The 16,455-nt window shown below is 42.7% G+C and overlaps 1 protein-coding gene across 2 annotated transcripts in view; it reads left to right on the top strand.

The window, feature by feature from the left end:
- Positions 1 to 16,455, top strand: part of UST (uronyl 2-sulfotransferase) — a gene marked incomplete at its 5' end in the record, with an annotated part of 258,937 nt that overhangs the window by 201,674 nt on the left and 40,808 nt on the right. For both annotated transcript variants that reach the window (XM_081093661.1, XM_081093662.1), the window contains 2 exons: positions 6,357 to 6,454; positions 7,928 to 8,085. In XM_081093661.1, the coding sequence (XP_080949787.1) occupies positions 6,357 to 6,454; positions 7,928 to 8,085 (256 nt within the window). The remainder of the gene's footprint in view (positions 1 to 6,356; positions 6,455 to 7,927; positions 8,086 to 16,455) is intronic.

The raw sequence follows: 16,455 nt of genomic DNA on the forward strand, positions 1-16,455 counted from the left end.
TATGCTCTCTGACATACTCGTGAAGCAGAAATGATCAGTTTTAACAAGGATTTACCTTGCTTTGCACAGACTTGACATTATCCTGAGCTTCTTTCCTTCAACTTAGCAAGGTGCATTCTCTATACCCGTTATCCATACCTCTGCACTCGGTATTTCTTCCGATAGACCTTCCTGTAGGAAAAAAGCATCAAGAGCCCTCACAGGACCACGTTAACATGGGGTAGTGATTTCACATAGCAATGATGGATAAAATATTAACACAGGAAATACAAAGGATTCACCAGGTTAAAAAATAAGAAGAGCATCCCCATGCCTGGAGCAGTACCAGGATGATGCGCAGTGGAAAAGTCTCAGGCCAGCTGGGTTCTGGCTCAGGACTGGGCAGTGGCAGCCAGGCTCCTGCAAGGCGAAGGGACTAAAAGTGCTCTCTGTCGATGTGGAGGCCAGAACCAGGCTCAGTGCTTTAAGAGCCAAGCAAAGGACGCTGAACAACACGATTTCTGACCTCTCAGTGCAAAATATGGCTTTATCAGAGTCTGTGGACCTGGAGAGTCTGGAAAGCCACAGCCTCAAGTAGGAAGTGAATGAGATTCTTGCTGCTTGGTAACCAGATCTGTAATAGTCTCATTGTTCCCACAGGATAAGAACTACAAATAAGACCTGGTTCTGCACTTAATGCCATGAGTCCAGATGGTAGTAACCACAAAACCACTAGGGAAGAACAGAAGGAGGGAGGGAGGGAGTAAGGGAGGGGAAAGAAATCTGCTATCAGCCTAATTATGGTTCCTTCATTGGTCATCTCCTTTTCTTCCTTTCCCTTGGTATCCTGCAGTTTCACTTGAAAGGACTTGGGTATAAATTTAACTTTGTTTATTTTGTTCAGTACTCATAGCACACTTTTAGCCTAAAGAATCACATACTGTTTTTAGAATATTCACTTAAATATTTCTTCCTTACCAGTTCACTGTTCTCTTTTTCAGGAACTCCTACTGACTGTTGGAACTTCACAATCTCTTTTTCCATATCCCTTTACTGCTCTATCTCTCTACCTATCATCTATCTAATCTCTCTAAATTACATTTTTGGTCAGTTTTTCGTGACTACTTTCTAATTCACAAATTTTCTCTTTAAATCTATTTATTTCTTAAATTTTTATTTTGATGACCATATTTTTCATTTTTTAAGGTTTATAATTCTTTTTTAATATCCTCATGTTCTTGTTTCATGTTTTTATTTCATAATTTTGTGTCCTTTTTTTTTGAAAGGAAGTTATTCATTCTTTTATCTTTTCAACATCCTAGACATACTTATTTTAAAGTCTTTGTCAGGTTGTTCCTTAAAGCCAACTGGAATGAATTAATGTTCCAACAGTAGATTTTGCTGCCTATCTTTCTTGGTATTAGATTTTATTTTTTACTAGAGGCCCGGTGCACAAAAATTTGTGCACTCGGAGGGGAGGGGGGGTCCCTCAGCCCGGCCTGTGCCCTCCCGCAGTCTGGGACCCCTCGGGAGATAACGACCTGCTGGCTTAGGCCTGCTCCCGGGTGGCAGAGGGCAGGCCCAATCCCTAGGTGCAGCCCCTGGTCGGGCTCAGAGCAGGGCCGATTGGGGAGTTGGGCTGCCGCCCCATCATGCACAGAGCAGGGCAGATTGGGAGGTTGTGATGCCACCCTCAGTCACGCTCAGGGTAGGGCCAGTTGGGCGGTTGGGGCACCGTCCCCTGTCACACTCAAGGCAGGGTCGATGGGGAGGTTGCGGCGCCACCCCCTGTCATGCACAGAGCAGGGCCGATCAGGGGGTTGGGGCGCTGCCCCCTGTCACATACAGAGCAGAGCCCATCAGGGGGTTGGGGCTCTATACCCTGTCATGCACAGAGCAGGGCCCATCAGGGGGTTGGGGCACTGCCCCCTGTCACGCTGATCCAGGTGCTGGGAGGCATATTACCCTTTTACTATATAGGGTAGAGGCCTGGTGCATGGGTGGGGCCGGCTGGTTTGCCCTGAAGGGTATCCTGGATCAGGGTGGGGGTCCCCACTGGGGTGCCTGGCCAGTCTGGGTGAGGGGATGAGGGCTGTTTTCAGGCTGGGGGTGACTGAAGTTCCCAACCGCTCCTTTTTTTCTTTTCTTTTTTTTTATTCTGGGCCAGCTTTACCTTGAGGCTTGGCTCCAGCTCTTAGGCCTCCGCTAAAGTAGGTTTCTGGCCTTTGCTTACAATGTTGCGAGTCTGCTGGCTGAAGTCCGGCGGTATTTGTTACAATGTTTCTTAAACTGCCCGCTCAGAGGCCTGCAGCCGCAGGTGGGGAACGTTGGTTTCCTCCAATGATCCTCCGTCACTGAGGCAAGCAAGCCTCATGTTAGTTTCAAGCTGCCTGGCTGCCGGCCGCCATCTTGGCTGACAGTTAATTTGCATATCTCGCTGATTAGCCAATGAAAAGGGTAGCGGTCGTATGCCAATTACCATGTTTCTCTTTTATTAGTGTAGATGTGCTTACAATGTTTGGCCTGTAGGCTCATTTTGAGGAAGAGATTCTTTCTCACTCTCATATTTTAATATAAGGCAAAAACATTAATAAAAACAGAAACCATATACAAATAAAGGGAACCTGCTACCAAGAAGATATTTTATATAAATGTTAGTAAGATTGCATATTATAAACTACAAATAAAGGAAGATAGATGCAATTATTTGTCAGATACTTGGGACCTAGTGCTTACCATGAGACCTTGTATATAGTAGATGCCTCAATTCATAATATAATTAAAGAAACTTGGCTTTGGTTTGTTGAAGACTTCAGCTTGAATTGTTTGAACATAATGAGCAACCGATTTTGAGCTACTCAAATTAAGAATCTCTGAAATGAAATTATACTAGATCATATGTGGCATCACAGATGTAAACTATGCAAGAAAATTCTAGTCAAAAATTTAAAATTAGAATCCCAGGTGAAAGTTCTATCTTGTATTTTATTTCTGACCAATAGCATTAAAGAAATGACCCTACTTGACCTCTTTTTCCTCACTATTCCTTCAACTAATCACTGAATACAGTCCTCATAATTGAGGATTGTATAAAAATTTGTGCCCCAAACTTTTTGTCAAGATAGACTCTCATAAAATGTCCCACTTGTATAAAATTTAGTGTATCCAATGGTTTCTTAAGTAACTTCCACTGGAGCTAACCTCTGCTTACAGACAGACATTCTTTGTGCTAATGTTCCAGACATCACATGTAGAAGGAAGGAACATGATGATTAGCCAAAAAAACTATAATTATGAGACCTAGTGACTGATAATGTATTCCACTTTTACCTTTGCTAATGTTTTCACAAAACTGGGCTGGGCTCAGTGTTTTTACACTAGAATCTGTAGACATTTATCCACCTAATAAAATAACCACACAATCTGGCGAAATTCTGCATACTTGGCAGCCCTTCCCACCCCAAAGCCTGGAACAGCATTGGCCCAGCAGGTGTGGCTTTCAGAAAGGCCAGAGAGCTAAATTCAGGAAACCTGCCCAGCACCCCACTGGTGGAGGGAGAGGGTTGGGGGGGGGGAGGGGCAGAGCAGTGCGCCTTCCTGAAAGCCATGTTGGTATGATACCCCAGCTTTTTAGCAGCCCAAAGAGCTTTATTTATTCACAACAGATAATGAAAACTACAGTAGCTGAGAAATTGACACTAGAGACCAAAATTACAATAAATTAAATTTCATCTTAATAAGAGATGCCATGTATTTTTAAAGATTTTTTTGACATTTAGAATATACATCCTACACAGCATTTGACACTATTGAACACATGAGAAACCTACTCTTCCCCTTTTAACCAAAGTAGCCCCTATTTTTCTTAAAGGGTAAGGTAGAGAGAAGAACTCTCAACAATCTGGACCCCAGGAAGGAGAAAAGGAAAACTGTTTTCTTAAATGTATTTTTTTTCCATAAGATGCTCTTCAACTGCAGGATCCCGTTAGAGAGACCAGACTTCCTGGGCCCTATGGGCCCTACAGTCAGAATGAGCTGCATATATGGAACACTCTCTGTATAAATACTAAGAGAACTGGAATATAGAAAGGTGATTGTAAAACAACACAGCATAGCGAAGCCTTATGCCAAAGATAAAACCATTAACACCAGGGAAACTGAAGGGGGGAAGGGGACCGGACGGTGCCTGTCAGAGCAGAACCCTGTAAGAGCAGCTGTGTAGACACTTGTCCCATTCAGTTTCCCAGGACGCTGAAAGTGTCACTCGCTGATGGTCGGGGTTCCAGTAAGAATGGACTGTGTGAGTGGCCAGGAGCACTTTCCTGCTACCCCTCGTCCTTGAGTGGCTAAGCTTGAGGCAGACAAATGTGTGGATCTTTACAGCTTCCACTTGATCTTACACCTGAGTCATCTTTTATTTATGTCCTCCTATATAGCACAGAATAGTTGTGGGAAACACCATTCATCAGCCTAATGGGCTCAATTGGAAAGCTCTCAAATCCCCTGGGACATGCCTTGTTCTAAGAAAAGAATTGTTAATGGAGCTTCTTAAACTAGGAATTTGTGTCTTCCCATAAATTGACCTTGTGAGGTTATTTGTGGATCCCAATAGGGAACTGGTCTCCTTAGGCCCCTGCAGCTCCTCAGCCCTCCCCACCCCCACCTCAGCCAGAGGATGTCCTCTGTCAGCTCCTGCCAACTCTAAGCCACACAATGAGGCATTCAATAGGAACCATACTTCGAATTTTGAATTTTGATCTCTTCCCGGGCTAGTGATACACCGTATATGATACTCTCTTGTGATTCTGGGCAGTGGCAGTGAGATGACTTTGCCCATCTGCAGCTAATGTAAGTCTCTGAGCATATGTAAGGTAAGCAGCCTAAGCGATGGTGCTTGCAGGTTCGGTGTATTGCATGCATCTTTTAAATATTTTTTTATTGATTTTTAGAGAGAAGGAGGGAGAGAGAGAGAAACATCAATGAGAAAGAAACATCCATTGGCTGCCTCCTGCATGGTCCCCACTAGGGTTTAAGCCTGCAACCCAGGCATGTGCACTGACCAGGAATCAAACTGGCGCCCTCTTCTGGGTGCATGGGTCAATGCTCAACCGCTGAGCCACACCCGCTGGGCAGCATGCATTTCGACTTACGATATTTTCAGCTTGCTATGGGTTTATCAGGACAGTAGTCGAGAAGCAGCGTATGTTCCTGTCTGCGAACTGTGCTCCTCTGCTTTCCACGGTAGACTCAAATGCTCCGAGTGTGTTTCTTGCTGGATCTGTTTGTTCCAGTGAATTTGTTAGTGTAATTGTGGCATTTAATGAATCAATATATAAACCAAAGAGGCATGAGTGGGGAAAAGGAGATTATTGTAAAAGAAAGTTTAATTTATATTTTTCTTATTTCCAACTTACATAAAAAATTGGTAATGACCACCTACCCCCATCATATCAGATATAGTGGCTTCAAATGACTGATAAACTCCATCAACTATGTGACCATATTTGTGAGTTACATCCTCTCTTAGTTTTCCTTGACAGTATTGTCTATGGAAAGGCATCCATAGCTGTTGGTGTGTTTGTAAATTGGGCTATCTTTTCTCCTTAGGCTTAACCTAAGAACCAGTGTCTGATCTAGGTATCAGTGTAACCTGCCTTGATAGAAGTTGTTGCTTAGCCCTTCTATTCACCCCTTTAAGCCGTGGTAAGCTCTTGTAATGCTCACAGACACATATTTAATTGACCTCATGGAAGAGAAATAGAAAATCTGGACATCATAATTGTTGCCCTTGAAAGTGAGACAGTGTGTGTATACAAACATCCTGTCACTTTCTAACATACATTAGAAGTGATTTATAGCCACCCCAAGGTGGACAGACCCTTTATGTGACTATTGGAGGACTTAATAATGACTTGTTGGACATATGGATACACAGGGAAAGACATTTCTATGGGGCTGCTGTACAGGGACCTCTGATTAACGAATTAAGAATTAAGTCATGCTGAATTCATTCCACAAATATGTGTTAAGTGTCAACTGTATACCTACCAGTTGGCCGGTAACTGCTGGGGCCACAATAAGCCACAAAGGCTAGATGCTTGTGACAGAGCTAAGACTTCCGGCCTATGGGAAATGCGGAGATGCCGTTTCCTCACCAGAACCACACTCTCTGAAAGGCTTTGACCGGGTGTGTACCTGACCAGTGGGACAGGATGGTGTGAGGGGAAAGAAAGCGTTCTCATGAAATTTACTAGTTCTCGACATCTTACTGGTAGTCTTGCTCAAGTAATTACGCATCAGTTTTTCTTACAGTGTGTGGCGTTTGACAAGGCACTTGCCGAGGCCACAGAATCTCACTGCGGTGTTTTCTCTTCTAGGATATCAATGAGTGTATTCTCGAAAACTACCCCGAGTGTTCCAACCCCAGGCTATTTTACATTATCCCGTACTTCTGTGGACAGCATCCCAGATGCAGGTAAAGACGAAAGCTCATGGCATGCTCATGGGGAGAACAGGGGTACAATCTCTTGTCTCTCAAACTCCTGGAATTCAGTTAATATGGACTGTTAATCTTTGAAGATCTCATTTGAGACTCTGAAAGTCCTGCAAATAAAAAAAAATTAACAGGTTCTGACAGAGGCCTTGGGACAACCCCACTGAAATGCCAACCAAAGTCTTTTTTTAGACTGTGTGTTAAGCAGCTGTTGCTACAGAGCCACGAGATAGTAAGGACCAGGGGTGAGCACCAGCCTGCTCCTCCACAGTCACTGCACCCCGTCCACAGCTGTCCTGGCCTGTGTGGCATGTCTAATTGGGTCTGAAACACTGGATGCTCACACCCATACTTTGATAGTATCACTCATGAGGCATACTTGGTAGAAAGAGAGGAAAGTGCTTTCTAGTGATTGCCCTCTTTAGAGAGGGACTTACTCAGATCTAAGGCCCACGTCCTGCATCAGCATTCCCAGGGTACTTGTTAGGAACCCTTATCTCATCACGGTCTCTGGGGGCTGGAGCAGGCCTTTGTAACCATCTCAAAGGTGATTCTGTTCTAGTTACAGTTGCCATTCATTGTGCTGGACAAATGTGCAGCCTGGCGAAGAAATAGTGGTGGCAATGAATACCACCTTTGCTTGATGGAAAATAAACCCTGTTATCAGGAGCAGCACTTTTCCCCAGGGAGACAGGAATTGGAAGGTCACTGTGTTCCTGAGGAGATCAGGGGCAGAGAGCTGGTTCCAAGTCACAGCTCAGTCACTGTACTTGCTGCTGCCACATGATTACTGCTTCACTGTTATGTGTATTGCTGTGGTGTTGAGTGGACCACAACACAAAAGTTTGTTCATGGTCAGAATTCCTGGCCTAGAAGTGTCAGTGTTCTCTGAGATCTGCTCTATAAATGAGATTGGGGGGGGGGTGGGGGTGGGGGTGGGGGGTTCCTCCTATAATTTCAAAAAACAGTCTTGAACTTTAAAAAAAAAAAAATAAGATGATTAGCAGGCATGACCCGACCCCTATTCTGAGTCCTACAGAAATACTATGTCAATGAATTTCACATTTCAACACTTCAATCTTTATCTTATTGGTTCTGTTTGGTCCTCATAATAAAAAGCTATTCAAATCACTCCTTGGTCAATGTTTATTAGGGCTAGGACCTAACTCCATGTGTCTGTAGCCTTCTTCCAACAAAGTTCAAGGCCCTGAGCTAGGTGTTACACACTGGTGAGAGGGTTAGCAGTGAGAAGGTGTTGGGGGCAAGGGCAAGGGTGCCGGCCGGAAGGAGCAGGGCAAGCTGCTGGAGGTGCCTACATCAGGGCTGGTCCTTGAAAAAATGGGATGTGGACTTATGCACATGAGGGCGGTGGGTAAAGAGATGCACTTTCAGCATGTTGTTGCTGCATCTCCAAAATGAATCTCTGATTTAAAAATGATTGTTCTGTCCATAAAGGGAACCTGGTGAGTGGGCCCTGGAAAGAGCAAAACTTAACGTGAATGAAAACTTCCTGCTTGTGGGGATCCTCGAAGAGCTGGAAGATGTGCTGCTGTTACTGGAAAGATTTTTACCTCATTACTTCAAGGGTGTGCTCAGTATCTACAAAGACCCAGGTAACTGTAAGCACGTGCTTCCCTGTTTCTAGCATTAGTCACCTTGAAAAGGACTCTGGAAATACAGGAGTGAAGTCGTCTCTTTTGTTAAGGAAGGTAAGTCCCCCTGGCTCGCAAAGCAAGGTTAGAGCCATCAGATACGAATGCCCAAACCTTGAGCCTCAGGTCCAAACATAAAGTCGCCATGTTTTAAAGGCTGATGGTTCCATGTTTCCTGCCTTTGGAACGTGAAACTGGCACTGTGTCCATCAGCCTTGTTGCTGATGAGTGTGTTGCTGGGGCGAACTAATGCGTAGGTTTTCCATGTCTGGGGTCCACTGATGGAAACGTGAAGCGGCGAAGGAACCATCGTGCAATGAAGTATCTCTGGCTCTATTTCCAGTTGACAAAAGCACTGTGGTGAACAAAATCCTGGTAAATAGAATAGATAGAGCAGCAAATTGAAAATACAATTATGATTTTATCCTGGTGAGTGCAGGGGTTTCCAAATAGAAGCAAGAAAGAGGATGCAGCAAAGCAATTACGAAGGTTGCCCACAGTATCATGATAAATACAATTACTTTCAGAAATCCATTCGCTTTTGTCATTATTATTTTATCCTGAGAGGAAAGACAAATGAGATTGTGTGTTTCCTTCCTATTCTCCTAGGCCTTGCATATTTACTCACTCATCTGTTTATTGTTTCGTTCTGTCATCTGAAATGGGAGGCAGCCTTCTGCCTTGGAGAAGTGAGGAGCAGCCAAAAGGCTCTTCAAATAGAGCCCGCTGCCTCAAATTCCATAGCCAGGCAGCGGCCTCACACCACACCTGCGTCCTTGGCAGGTATCCATGCCCAAGTAAACTGGTCTTTGCCTGGAGGAGCCCTGGATTCTGTTCCATAAGGTGCCCTCCCACACCCAGTGTTGAGCTAAAAGAAGGTGGCTGGGGATGCCACCTCCCAGCTCTCTCATCCAGAGATAAATCCCCATGTACCCAGAGGCAGGGACATGACCGACAGTCTCAAGGTGTGCCTGCCTGTGTCTCCTCAACAGGAAATGTGGTTTGAAAAACCAAATGCATAATAAACCCTAAATAGTCGGTTTGGGAAATTAGGTCTTCCTTTGCCCTTTTAACAATTTAAAGAATTTAAAGAAACCGGATGTGATCAGTTTTTAGTTCTATAAGACAAGAGAAGCTCTGGTCTTTATGTAAAATGGGATCTTATCCTAAATGAGACTCCTTTGATGAAAAGGTTTACATTATTGTTTGTTATTTTACCTCTTTGACTTGATCTTGTATGGCACAAGAGCATGCATGTTGCACCTGTGTGTGTGTGTGTGTGTGTGTGTGTGTGTGTGAAACATAGTACGAGATAAAAGACTGACTGAATCCTGGAGACACCTAGTTGTCAAATAAGATGAATGCAGTCTTGTCCCAGCATCTGGGAAGAGTATCAGTGAGCCCACGCCACATGTCATCCATCCTGGGATCGGGAACCGACACTAACTCAGATCCCAGATGCCAAGCTCAGCACATTGCAGGTCAACATCGGGGCTGTGGGCCTGAGGACTTAGATGAGGACATTTTTATCTTTGTTCTTCTTAAACACAAATACACCACAAACAAAAGGCTTATCCCAAAGCGCCCACTTAACTAACTGCTGTTATCAGGTTATATCATCTTGATTTCCCAACTGTTTGCTTCATTTAAATGCACGACTTCTCAGAAACTGTGGGCCTTGGTCCCATGACTGTAGGCATGTTAATTAAAGTAGAAGGTATTTCTGAAAATTGAATTACCGTTAGTTTGTTTGCCTTCAGCCACAACTTTCCACCTATTAATTAAAGATTTTTTCCTCTTTGAGTTTGGGATAGCAGGATATTAATACTCTGAGGCTTCCTCCGAGAAAGAATAAGGGACATCTGATCCCCTGTGTAGTGGGTGAGAGGTTTCCATAAACCCAGGGCCGCCAACCGGTTTGGCTCAGTGGATAGAGCATCAGCCTGAGGACTGAAGGGCCCCAGGTTCGATTCCGGTCAAGGGCATGTGCCTTGGTTGCGGGCACATCCCCAGTAGGGGGTGTGCAGGAGGCAGCTGATCGATGTTTCTCTCTCATCGATGTTTCTAACTCTCTATCCCTCTCCCTTCCTCTCTGTAAAAAATCAATAAAATATATATATATAAAAAAACCCAGGGCCAGCACACACCCAGTTGCCACAGTCCAGCTGTACTAGAGGTTAAAATAGTGGAACACATCTATACTGCCTTCTGCACCGCCCTCAGGTGCACCTGCCCACCCCTCCACCCCAACAATGAAGTAATGAGAGGGTCTTCGGGACTCTGGCCTGAATTCAGTTCCTGAATTCTGGTTGTTACATATTTTGAATGTCACCTCAGAATCATTCTTCAGCTGCCATATGTCATATACATAACAAATGAACCTCTGAATGATTCTTCAGTAATTTTCACTGTCTCCTGATCTGTTGGCATCTTCTTGAGAGATTTTTCTATGATGGCATTGAAGGCCAAGCAGCTCCATAGTTGCTCTGTCTCAAGGACTCTCCACGTCCCCGAGGCAGGGACAGGAGACGACATGCCCTCCTGGCCAGCTTCGCAATAGGTTTTAGTTCTGCAAAGACTAAGCACCTGCATTGTTTTCTCGTGGCCACACACCAGGGAGTTGGTGTCAAATCAGTTAAAAGAAGAGCCACAGTGAGGCCTTGGTGCATTTTTAGTCTAAAACCACAGATTTTGGCACACTCGAATCATTGCTCTTGCCCTTTATAAAAGAATTTTTATAACTGAGTAGCCTAGGGAACAAAGGGAAGAAAAACCAAAAGGTAAGACATTGAGGAACCTCATGACCTTTAAATCCTTGTAGATGACCTGCCCGTGGAGTTGGACTAAGATGCAAACACTCCCCCAGCCGTTCTTCTGTAGTGTATTTCCTGTTAAAAAAAAAATGCAGGTGTGCTCTGATTTTTACTAATCCCCTTCCAACAGCATGAAAAAATATTTATACCAGTCCCTTTGCTAAGAAAAAACATAAATAGCAATGACTATTTGGGAGCTGGTGAAAAAAGTAATGTCTGTCATTCAAATGGGTTGTCACTTATTCCAGATTAGGATGATTTTCATTAATTCTTTCCAATCAGTATGACTTGTTCCAATACCCGCCCTTTAAAGAAATTAATAACTTCTTCTTTAAATAGCAGCTTGCCTGTTTGCCTTCCCCTCTTTATTTCTTGTAGGCAGGTACGCTGACAAGTCAATTTGTTTCCTACCAAACATATGTATTTGAGAAACTTAATTTTTAGAAAATGTTTGTTAGAGTTATTTTATATTAAAGTTGCATTTGGTAGAGACCTGGTTAGTGTATCTCAGAAGTTTATGATAGTAAGTACTCAAGGTGAAATGAAAGTGAAAGTTTTAGCATGAGGGTAACAAGAGAATACGCTCTCGGGTGTTTCTTACCATCCAGGGGAAGTTGCTGATATTGCTACAAGTGTCTTGGGCGAGTGTTCAGTGAACTCAACCCCACCGGGGTGTCAGTCTGAGTTAGGGAGAACCGAGGCCCAAGCAGTCTCATTTCTAATTGATTAAGCTTGATTACATTTGCGCATGGCTTACCCTTTAAAAATGAGAAACTGAAGCCAGCCCGAAGAGTTTGAGAGACTGACCCATAGTCAACCACCAAATTGTGAAAGAGGCAGAACTCATATTTCTGAGCCATGAGTGTTAACGAGTTCATGTATATTTTTCCTCTTTAGATCTTAAAAACTGGCACACTGTGAGCTATCAATATTTTTCTTAGTCATAATTTCCTTTGGAGCTAAAATCACAGTGGTGTTAAAGGCCAAAATAAATAAACAAGTTGAAGACAGAGCGTATGTGAATATTTGTGATAGGATCAGTCATTATGTAAACGTCCCTCATAGGAACCTTTGCCGTGGCAAATAATTGAGCTGTTCTAGTTCAATATTGCCATCTAGCATCCAGACATGGAACTCTGTGACCTAATATTAACCCGTTACTTTCCATTTGTAGCATTACATTAATATTCATTCTCAGCCCATTTTCATTACAAATGTAAACATTGGAGCCACAGTAGGGACTTACTAGACTTTTGTGAGCCACCCTGAAAATCTGGCCACCAACTATTACAGAGGAAAAATGTGTAATTCCAAACAAATGACTAATTTTGACCATTTAAGTTCATTCATAAAGTGGATGTTTTGTTTTTTAAAATATTTTTACTTAAATATGTTTATAAATAATAATGATAGAGTACAAATTTAAATACTATCCTTTTACTCAGCATGAATGATGCTTAGACCTCCCAACAGGAGTATAATAGTGTTCTCTCTGAATTAATTTGCTTTGCAGTATTTAAATCTGAAGACATTGACAGAAAATAATAGCAAATATGTCAGAGAAATTTTAATATAGTATCCTATAGGAAAAATACAGGTTTTCAACTATCAATAAAAATCTTAATAAGTTAAAAAAACGCTATGTGATTAAATGTTGGCCTGTGTATCATAAAGAAAAGTCCTTCTTTAAAAAAACAGCAGTGAGTTGGGGGTTAGAAGAGACTTCTAGTCCTCTTTCTGCTACAGGTTCTGCCCATATGACCCTGGCAAGTGTAGCTTTGGGCGGATGATCTCTAAGGTTTGTATTATTATAACACTAAAGTGTCACATTGGATGTTTTAAGGTTGCTTTCGTTTTTAACACAATTATAGGGTGCTTGCCCCACCCGAAAAAAAACGAACACCACACAATTTTGAACATTCCCCATTGCCTTACTTATTAATTTCGTTTTAGTTATGGAGACTATCGCCACCTAGAGGACATGACGGAATCCTGGCTAGAGAGTTATTCCTTCAGAATCGGTTTCTCCCTGTAACAAGTGATCAAGACAGGGATCCCAATTCAAAATCTCTGGTCACATTGTCCAGCCCTTCCTCTGCATACCTTATGCATTTTTGTCAAGAAGACAGGATATCATAATGATTAGAGCACAGACTCTCAAGTCGACAGCCTAGGTGCTACAGCTGTTCCTCTACTCAGCACCTGTATAATCAGAGGCAAACTAGAAGCCCTCTAAGCCTGTTTCCCCACCTGTATAATATACATAAACAATACTGTCTACTTCACAGGGCCATTGGGAGATGTATCTGACCAAATCCATGTGAGCCCCTTAGCCCAGAACTTAGCATATGACAAGGATTCAATAATTAGCTATTGGCCTGCCAGTCTCATCAGGGGAGAGAGATGGGGCCTGTGTCTGTGAGAAATAGGACGTCAGGCTCTCTTTCTAACTTGTACATTTAAGAGAGGTGAGAGAGAGAGAGAGAGAGAGAGAGAGAGAGAGAGAGAGAGAGAGAGAGGGAGAGGAGAGAGGGAGGCTTGACTTATTTCAGCAGTGACAGCTGACCCATGACTATGAAATTGCATGCCTTCAGAAAACAGTATTTCTGACTTAAGGGAAGGGGACAACTATTTTCTGGCCAATCCCTTGTTCCTCAGACAATCCACACATCATCTAGCCACTGTTTTGTGGTTTTATTGTTGTTGGTGGTGGTTTTTTTGTTTTTAATCATCCGTTTTTATGCCTTAATTCTTACCAGAAATATCAGGGAGTTAAGATTTCAACATTAAATGTTGAGATGTGATTGGGCCAGTTACCGTTAACTTGTGCTGAGTGTTGAAGTTTTCAAACTGCTATGTATGTATCATGTAGGATAGGTGTCCAAAGATTTTATGGAGTTTTTCTTTTAAGTAAGACCCTAAGATTCGGTTCTTTAAAAAAAACTTCAGTTCGTATTCCATGTGCCCAATTGAGTCCCTCAGAACGCTGTTAATGAATTAAACTGTACAGCAGGGGGCGATGTCTCTCCATTTTCTCAAGAAAGTGCCTGTGGTTTCCTAATAGTTTGTTGCATCTGTAGACTGGAGTTTGCTAGTACATAAGGCTTGAACACAGATGTACAGTTAGGCTCAATTTGGGGTCTAAAAATGGGATCCTGAATATCAAAGGATTCCAAGTACAATTGATTGCAGTGGTTTAAAGTGTGTTATATGAGAGTTAATTTTGGGGGGGTGGAAGGGATAGAGTTTTATAATGAAATAAGTTTCTGTGGATTAAAAGAATATACAATAGTTTCCCTTTACCCATAGAGTATATCTTCAAGACCCCCCAGTGAATGCCTTAAACAGTAGCTAGTACAAACCATATATATAACAGGCCTTCCCTTCCCCTGGCTGCTGGCACTGGTTTTCCTCTGGCACCTGGGACCCAGGCCTTCGCTCCGGCCGCAGCCACCTTCAAGCCTTCGCTGCTCCGGCCAGAGCCGCCTTCAGTCTTCGCTCCGCTGCTTCGCGCCTATGTATGCAAATTAACTGCCAACAAAGATGGCGGTTAATTTGCATATCTCGCTGATTAGCTGATGGGGGTGTAGCAAAGGTATGGTCAATAACCATGTTTGTCTATTATTAGATAGGATATATATATTATATATATACACTATGCTTTTTTTCTCTACATACTTTCCTATGGCAAAGTTTAATTTATAAATTAGGCACAGTAGGAGAGTAACAATAACTAAAAATAGAATGATTATAACAATATACTTTAATGTGAATTTTGTCTGTTTCTCTCTCCTTCTAAGAATATTTACTGGACTCACTTTTTTCACTAAGAAAGCACTTCGTGGCTTCTCTTTGGCATATCTGCATTGCCAGCATCAGTACTCTTGAGCTCTGGGGCCATTAATAAAATAAGAGTGACTTGAACACAGTAGATCTGCTAACCCAGATGGTTACTAAGTGACTAACGGGTGAATGGTGTATACAGAATACACATTCTGGACAAAGGGATCATTCATGGCCTGGACTGGACAGAGAAGATTCCATCATGCTACGCAGAAGAGCGCACAATTTGAAACTTAAGAATTGTTTCTTTCTAGAGTTTTCCATTTAATATTTTCAGACCCTGGTTGACCCTGAATCCATAAAAAGGGAAACCACAGATAAAGGCAGACTACTGTATAGCATCAACTATGGTTTTATAAAAGTAATCGTCATTCTACAGCCTCTGGATTAAACTGATGCTATCTTTCAACTTTCATTTCCATGTTTATTTCCTACTTTCTATTGCTTTTGTGCTGCAAAAAAACTCAAAAATACTCTGGCACCTGGCAGAGATACAGCCTTTGGTCAGGAGGAATTCATACTACACACATTTACAGACACCAATGAAGTTGTTTAAAGAACTCAATTATGATTTATAAAATTAGGTCTATATTCTAGACCAGTCTGCTATTGGCTCATCTACATCAATATTCTTCATAAAGATTGTTTTTTCAGCAGTCATGTGCTAGGCCAGAATCTAATCACATTGACGTGTGTGTGTGCGCGCGCACGCACCCATTCACTCAAACAACTAAACTTCTTAATATATAGCAATCATATCTGAGTGAATAGTCTTGGTCACAAATGTATTAATAGTTCCTAAGTAATAATTTGCATAGAAATTTACAGTTTTTAAAGCTCTTTCAGATGCTAGATCTCATTTGATTTTTTACACGAATCCTCTGAAGGTGAGGAAGACAATAGCTTTGTCTCATTTTCTAAGCAAGGAAGATGAGATTCAAAGAGGTTGAACAACTAGTTTGCCCACAGTTACCAAGTCCTAAGTGACGACAGACACTCAAGTGTCTGTCCCCAGTGCTGCCACAAACACCATCGACTGTGACCCTCTCCTGATTCTTCATTATCACTAACTCAGAGGTTATTGGGTATTAAACCCAATATAGTACATATTACAGTAGAAGGTAAGTGCTTAAAATAAAATTTTATAGATTATTTTTTAATTTTTGTAATTGCAGTTCACATCCAATATTTATAGTAGTTTCAAGTGTATAGCATAGTGGTTAGACAATCATATGCTTTTACAAAGTGATCCCCCAATGTTTCAAGTGCCCACCTGACACCATACATCTATATACATATATAAAAGCCTAAGCGACCGAACCACCAGTCGACCAGTCACTATGACGTGCACTAACCACTAGGGTGCAGACGCTCAACACAGGAGCTTCCCCTGGTGGTCATTGTGCTCCCACAGCCGGAGCACTGCTCAGCTGACCGATGGGTGCCAGACACCGGGCTCATGGCTGGCAAGCGCAGCTGTGGTGGCGCAAGCCTCTCCTGCCTCCCCTGTGCTACTGAGTGGCAGTGGCATGGCTTCCGGCCCGGCCACCTGCTGCTTTGCACACGACTACATCCCCCAAGGGGTCCTGGATTGCAAGAAGGTGCAGGCCAGGCTGAGGAACCCCACTGGTGCACGAATCCATGCATTGGGTCTCTAGGAGTCATTATAATACTA

Source organism: Myotis nattereri, assembly GCF_964212035.1.
Source record: "Myotis nattereri genome assembly, chromosome: 6".
NCBI lineage: Eukaryota > Metazoa > Chordata > Mammalia > Chiroptera > Vespertilionidae > Myotis > Myotis nattereri.